At 41.4% G+C, this 8,004-nt stretch overlaps 1 protein-coding gene across 1 annotated transcript; it reads left to right on the plus strand.

Annotated features, from left to right (window-relative positions):
- Window positions 1–4,305: 4,305 nt before the first annotated feature.
- LOC112715235 (uncharacterized) lies at window positions 4,306–7,787 on the plus strand. The gene is made up of 7 exons (XM_025766995.3): window positions 4,306–4,743; window positions 5,237–5,484; window positions 5,712–5,873; window positions 6,002–6,158; window positions 6,238–6,380; window positions 6,486–6,521; window positions 7,019–7,787. Exons 1-7 carry the CDS (start codon window positions 4,668–4,670, stop codon window positions 7,664–7,666), a joined length of 1,470 nt encoding a protein of 489 aa, XP_025622780.1. The 5' UTR covers window positions 4,306–4,667; the 3' UTR covers window positions 7,667–7,787.
- Window positions 7,788–8,004: the final 217 nt, after the last annotated feature.

Raw genomic sequence — 8,004 nt, forward strand, 5'->3', positions numbered from 1 at the left:
CCCTGCATTCAGGCCTAGAGGGTTTGACGCTATTCTCTGGCCGCTTGCTGCGAGGTATATCATTTTGATGCAATATCATTGTTAGGAAAATATTTGTATCATATTTTATAGGGTCACTTCTGGTCGATTTGTAATGGAGCAGGTGGGGTCAGTTTCTTCCGTCGTCGGATGAGAAGGGACCTCGTGTGATTGCTACCCGACACAGATTAGATAGGCGGACTGGCGATGATGTAAGTTTGAATGTCTATAAAGCTATGTGCTGCATTTCTATTTTCATATACTCGTTTGGTAATGTTGACTGATTTCTATGTTACAGTTCATTTGGATGCCGTACAGCAGTCTTGAGATGATCCAAGTAGTCCATCCTGACATACTCTGGCCTAACCACACGCTTTTATGGAAGTCGACCACTGCGTTGATATACTTTGTGTTAATAGAGTGGCCTCAAGTTGATAGGGTGTTATCCCAGCTCGGGGGAGTTCAGCACATTCCAGAGCCAGCCATCAACATCGACTTCTTGTTATCGAAGGATGGTAGAGGACCCACTAGGTGGTTTCCGGAGGTATTCGCCACATGGCATCAATGTTGGGATGAGAGACGTTAGAGCGTGCTTTCGTTTCATTTGGTTCTCCGTCTGCTGAATATCTCGACTGGTGGTTCCGTGTAGCACGTAGGTTCCTTTCACATGATCGTCTACTCATGGATCCTCGGGCGGGTGGAGTTCCCGTAGATGCTCCAGTTCGGGGTCATGTTCTTGCACCTGCTAGGCAGCAAGGACCAAATGTGCCTGACAATAGGCGGAGAGCGACCCGTGCGCGTGTGGGGACTCGATACAGCCAGCCTGTTGGGGCTAGATTCGAGGATGCTCTTGGAATAGATGAGGATCCAGAGCATCACGATGATGATGGCAGTGATGGAGGTGATGATGGCGGTGACGGGGGAGATGATGGTGGAGCTGGCCACCAGGGGCATCGAGGGGGTTGGGGGCATGGTGGGGGCGGGTCTGGTTGGGGTTGGGGTGGTGGAGATGGTTGGGTCGGAGGTGGCGGTGGGGGTACTGGTTGGGGAGGAGGTGGCGGTGGGGGTACTGGTTGGGGAGGCGGGGCGAGTGGATCTGGGTGGGGGGGTGGTGGTGCTGGTTCTGGTTGGGGTGGGGGTGCTAGTGGATCTGGGTGGGGTTGGAGTGGTGGTAGTGGGGGAAGAGGGGGTGGAGCTGGAGGTGGATCAGGACGGGGAGGTGGTAGTACCTCCAGAGGGCATGTTGCTGGTCATCAGGGTGAAACGAATGTTGGAGGGGTTGAGGGCTCTTTATTCCATTGTACTACTGAGGGTGGGAGTGTAGGTGTCCAGGCTGATGCGGCCACATTGTTCTCCGACTTCGGCAGCCCGAACCAGATGGAGCAGGTTTCGACGCTGGTTCAGAGTTCTTTGCAGACTTTGCCCAGTTCGGGAGCCCAGCTGGTGATTACAGGCCACAGTTCGATGGTGTTACACTGGATCTCAATGTGGACTTGAATGAAGTGTCGACTGGTTATCAAAGAGGCGAATTTGCTTTGGGAGGCACTCCGGCATCCGCCCTTGGGGGACTGAGACAACACCCACCGCCTGTTCTGCCAGAGCCTGCAGATGCCGCTGATAGCAGGCCACCAGATGCGTTTGTCCCAGTCACGCAGCGGAGGAAGCGCGTGATCAAGCCGGCAAAGTGTAGCACAGGTTCACACATGTGTTAGTTATCGTTGGCGAATATATCTTGGCCAGTGCGTAGTGTTGTTTTCATAGTTGGTCTTATGATTTATGTTACTTGTAATAGGAGTTCTTGGTCGAACTTAACTACCTTGTTCATTTCCTACATGTTTATGTTACTTTATGGGTTTGTATCTTACCATTTGGTACATGTTTATATTTGGTACACGTGTGTGGTCCGTTGTACTTTCTGACTTCCCAGTAGCCTTTCCTCTGCCTCATAGTGACACGGATCAGCCAGTTACAACTATTCCCGAACTGGACACACTTCCCATGATACTTCAACTGGTCGGACTTAAACACTTTATACTCTACACCCTGCCGAATATTATAACTCTTGATTGTCAGTACAGCTTCCTCTTTTGTTTCAAACCGTTGCCCGACCTCAAACTCGTCCGTGCCAATCACACTAGGCCTTTCTCCGTGAATCACAGCGTGATGCTGATCTACATTTGCGGCCTGGTTCATAGCTTCAAGGTCCAATGTGGTAAAGTGTCGAGGGTATTGCTGTGTACCACTGCTACCATGGGTTTGAACTCCCCCGGCAACTGCAGTGTCCTCTTCCCCGTCGCTCTCGTCACCAATAATTGGTGGCTCTGAATCTGACCCATCATCACCTATGGCCTCCGTAAACGGATCTCTCTCTCTTACCTCCATGAATGCGGGTGCAAAATCCACTACAGGTGCAGATCCCATAGCATCTACAAGCTGCCCGAAGCTAGGCCCATCACCCAAGTCATCACCCAGGACAGGCAAATCAGCAGCAAAAGACGGGGACAAAACAAGTGGAGTCGCCGGTTGCCCTATTGGAATGGCGGTGGAAGTCCCTTCTATGACGCCAGTGGGCAGAAGGGGAGCAGATCCCCCGCTACCGCCCTCCACGTCAACCATTCTGGCAAACAACTCCAGCGACCCTAAGTCGGAAAATCTTGATTGACTGTGAAATATAACTCGCATGTCGTCATCACCCAACATCGCGTACTTCCCAAACTTAACATAACCTTGCTTCAATGATATCGGAATACAAAAAAATAATTACTTCACGCGTTTTTTACCACACTTTCCAGCCTTCTCTAATATACTACTGTGCAAATCCATCAACGTCGTAGACGGAGTTATAAACACACCTATATGCTTTTTGCTAGAAAAAGTTACACCCTCACTTATGTTCTCATCAAATTTTCCCCGGTGATGCACTAACAAGAAAATACTCTCCGCCATCACTCACACCCTCAACAAATGTCCCGTGTGGCTCATCTGTTTGAAGCTCGTTTATTTATAGAATTTCTGACTGTATAAATCGTCCTTAGGTCCTTAGGGTTACTAACTTGGGCATAAATCGTCCCAGCCCAGTTAGTGTTATGAAAACAAACATAAATCGTGCCAGCCTGAATAGGGTCCTAATAATGCATAAATCGTGGCAGCCAGTGAGAGTTAGCCCATTAACACGTAAAACCTACCACCCTGGGACGATTTATGCTCTTCTTCTAACCCTGGAGACCCTGCCACGATTTACGTTTGATTTGCCTAACATGTTAATGCATAAATCGTCTTAGGCTAAGATGATTCACGTTTTATGTAACCCTATGCAGCCTAGGACGATTTATATAATAATACCAAGAGGGGATTCACGTTGAAGAATCCGTTTCAGGAGAATCAGGTAATTTTGACTCCCATACATTTTATTTAAGTAAAAAACCCTATAAAATATTTAGGGGCCATAGTTCCTATTGTCTATGAAAAATTAGGCCCTGATTGGGAGGAAAAGAACCTTTCAACAACTATAAAAGATTTTGATGAGTTATATTTTTGGCAATAGTGGTGGTCGATTTAAAGGTGATGAAAGATTTGGGAGGTAATAAGGTTAGGGATTAGTAGTTGGGAAAAAAAATGAACATGATGAAAAATTTGGGAGTGGTGGAATTAGGAACTGAAATAATAGTAGTATAGATTAAAATTAGAATTCAGATTTAGGTTAAGTTATAGATAATTTGATAACTTTAAATATTTTTTTAAAATTTGATGGATATAAAATTAATTTTATTTTTTTATAAATAAATTTGTCAGTATTTTAAATTTTCGTGCGAATAAAAATAGTAATTTATTTTTAAAAAATAAATTCATGATATTTATAAATCAAATTGTTTACACTATTATTTTTCGAATTTTTTATTTTTAATATTGGAGTGATAGTAATATTTTTTTTTAAATGTGGATTATTGGGGTGTTATACTCAAATGTAGGATCGTTTAACAAGAAAAGTAGAAATTGGACCGTCCGATTTATTAGAGGTACAGAAATCGGACCGTACGATTTTTAGAGGTACACAAATCGGACCGTCCGATTTGTAGAGGTACAAAAATCGGACCGTCCGTTTTGTGGTAAAAAAAATTAAAAAATTTGAGGTACAAAAATCGGACCGTCAGATTTGTGTACTTTCACAATTTTAAAAAATACCAAAAATTATAATGTTAAGATATATCACCACTTCTACTTCCATACCAAAAAAAATTAGCCTTATTTTTCTTGTGTTTTTTGGTTTTTCACCAACTGTTTGTCGCTGCCAGGTGGCCTAACCCATGAAACACCTGGCGAGTTAAAAGCTCCAAAGCAACGCATCTTTCTTCTTCTTCTTCTATTTGATTGATTTTCAGTTGAACTTTCTTTTTTGTTTTTATTATTTTCATATGCCGCTTGCTTTCAATTTGTCTTTCTCTCTTAATATATATGTATGAAGAATTGGTAGTAGTAGTAGTAGCAGCAGCAGCAGCAGTAGTATTGATACTGGAGCTCGTTTGGTCCCAATTCTGTTAGGGCTCTAGTGTTGCCCACCCAAATTCAACTCGTTTTTACTTATACGATATAATTTCGTTAATTAATTAAAATTTTGTGGCATTGGTGGTGAGGGGAAACAATCGGAGAGAATGAATAGCGTTTTCAGCGACCAGATACTTGCCGACAAGCTCTCCAAGCTTAACAGCACCCAGCAGTGCATCGAAAGTATCCTTTTTTTTCTTTTTAATATTATTATTATTTTCTAAATTTTTGTTGCTTTTACTTCACTTCACTTTACTTTACTTTACCCAGTAATGTTTGCTCAGTTTCTGCATAAATAGTGATTTACTGTAGGGTTTAGCTGAATATTTGAGCACATTTCTGGTTGACTTGTTACTATTCTATTAGGATATGAGCAATTACAGAGATAGGAAAAACACATTCTTTGTCATAAAATATCGGACCAATTATTGTTGCACTGGCATATTCGATTTCAGTAAATCTGTCATTTATGTTTCATTTTCTTTTTCGGAGGCTAATTTTTTGTGCTTCGTGAATGTAACTGGAGTGTGACTTTAATTAATTATCTTTTCTATATGAATTTGGATTTTACTCTCCAAAATAGTTTGTTTTACTGCATAGTTAGCTTCAGTTGATTTTATTGAGCATGCTTACTTGTTAATTCAGCGTAGTTTGTTTTCATTAACCTTTTATATAGCTTTATCACATTGGTGTATATTTCACCGGAGCAAAGCAGAAGTGGTTGTTGAAACATGGAAGAAACAATTTGACAAATCTGAGATGGTTCAAAAAGTTCCCCTTCTATACCTTGCAAATGACATCTTGCAGAATAGCAAGCGGAAAGGAAATGAATTCGTGACCGAGTTTTGGAAGGTTCTCCCCTCTGCCCTTAAATATGTTGATGAGAAGGGTGATGATCATGAAAAGAAAGTGGCATCTAGACTGGTAAGCTCCTTTTAAGTGTTTGATCCAAGTATTTCGAGTGAATTCAACCATGCCAATCAGTAAATGAGGAAGATGATAGGTTAGGAAGATTAGAATATGCAATTCTGTTACGCATACTTATTATACGGTATATACTTCTGATTTTATGTTTACATACCAATACCATTAGGTTATTGATTTCACTTTACGCATTTTGACATATTAACTTGGTTCTAATCTAACTTTAGGTTGATATATGGGAGCAAAGGAGAGTGTTTGGATCTCGGGCAAAGAACCTTAAAGATCTAATGCTTGCAGAAGAAGCACCTACACCATTGCAATTCAGCAAAAAGAGATCACGCTCTGGTTCTTTAAAAATTGTTAAAAGGGATTCTCGCTCCATCAAATTGGTAAGACTAAGCTCCACTCCTGCCTCTTCCAATTTTAAATTTAAATCATTCCATTGGTGATACGTCCCTCAAACTGGGTTGCAATATTCCTAAAATATCTCATCGTCGTGATATTGTATTGAAGCCAGAAATTGTCCATAGGAGGTCCAGCAGAAAAAATAGTATCTGCATTTCATTCGGTGCTCACTGAACAATCCATTGAAGATGCAGAGATGAGTAAATCCAAGTCTGCTATTCAACACATGAAAAAGATGGAAAACGATGTTGACATTGCGTGCTCTATTGGTAAGCATACAGCAGAACAGAGTAGCACCTGTAGCATGCAAGTTGGGATTTTATTATTGATTTTTATAAATTGTTTCAGCAATGGATCCTAAGCGAAAAACTTTGTCAAAGGAGTTAGAAAAGGAAGAGAATACCTTGAAACAGTGCATAGAGAAGCTTAAATTAGTTGAAGCAAATAGAGTTGTACTTGTCTCTCATTTAAAAGAAGCTTTGCATGAGCAGGTAAATTTTGATGCTGTTCAATGTACTTGATAGTTTTGTTTATGATTCATGCAGTTTTGTTCCTAATTGCATCTTGTTGCTGTTGCTTGTGGATACTTGTACCAGGAAGCGGACCTGGAGAATATTCGCACTCAGATGCTGGTATATACTGTTCATGTTTCTTTTCTCCTCAATGGGTACCGGATTTTTTTTTTTGTTTCCTTCATGGCAAATTATATAGGATGGGTCACAATAATTGCTGATACTGGAGATGATTTTTGCTGAAAGTTCACAAACCATAAAGGAGTTCAGTGCAATAAACTCTATTTAGAAAGAAAATAACATTTTTGGATGGAGAATTACTTGACAGAAGGATCATTACACAAGTCTATATGGCATTATAAGTTTTTTCTATATGGCATTTTGAGCTTGCTTCGAATTCAACCATGCTAGGTGTACACAAAAAATTAGCCACCCATATAAATACATGTTGAAATACAAAATGCACATTGAAAATGAGTTAGATAAAACATGTATTTATAGATAAATAACGCATATTATGTGCATATAGCATTTTTGCTTCGCATTACCTGAACTTGGATAAAGTTTTGGTAAATGATAATGCTTACAATTCTTGCTTTTTGACTAATTATATTTAGGTTGCACAAGCAAAAGTAGAAGAGGCTAGCATCATGCGGGCACGACTTGATAATGAAGATTCTTCGCAAAAAGCGACCACTGCAACAACCTCACCTGCTGTTGCAAATGGAAATTCAGAAGCAGCAACAAAAAAGTCAGCAGCAGCAATCGCTGCCGAGGTTGCAGATAAGCTCACAGCATCATCATCATCTCAGTTGATCATGACTTCTGTTCTCTCAACATTTGCCGCCGAAGAGGCGAAAAGTGCTGGCCCGACTTCGTCCGAGTCAACCACACAACAGTTGATTGCTGCACAAAACCATTCATACCCATCAGTTTTGGTAACCCAACCAATCCTGCAGGATGTAGCCTCTGCATCCCAAGGTCAGTATCCCATGCTTTGTAATCCGTCTACGCAGCAATATGTGCGGTCAACGGGAGCTGCCCACTCGCCATATTATGTCAGCATCTCGCCAGTGCCAGTGCCGCTGCCGCAGCCACCACCCCCAGCTCATGTAGCGGCGATGATGCCTTTACCACATCAGACGCTGCCAATCATGCAACAACAATCAATACCTGTACCACAGCGAGCCCCTGCACCTCCTAGTTTCCGGCCACTACAGCCGCCGGGAATGGTGTACTATACTAATCCTCAACAATCTATATAAGACCTATAATGGCGAAACCGTAGTTAACATGACCGTTTTGGAAACAAGCGAATTCTGGATATTTGGAATTTTATTTATGTTACCATGAAGAACGCATGGGACTTGAGATTGAGCTGGAAAATGGAATCAAAGATTACATATATACCTGGAAATGGGATGGAGAGGAATCAGACCCGCATGAATTTCTTAGAGAGGAAGTATGAAGAGCCAACATCTTCGACCAACGTTGTAGTTAACACTTAACATTCACCACTTAGAATTGAACATTAAAAAGAACCCTCCAAAATAATAAAAAATAATTAAAACAATTAAAACATTCAAAAATAAAAAATTATTTG

Source organism: Arachis hypogaea, chromosome 10 (genome assembly GCF_003086295.3).
Source record: "Arachis hypogaea cultivar Tifrunner chromosome 10, arahy.Tifrunner.gnm2.J5K5, whole genome shotgun sequence".
In the NCBI taxonomy this organism is placed as follows: domain Eukaryota; kingdom Viridiplantae; phylum Streptophyta; class Magnoliopsida; order Fabales; family Fabaceae; genus Arachis; species Arachis hypogaea.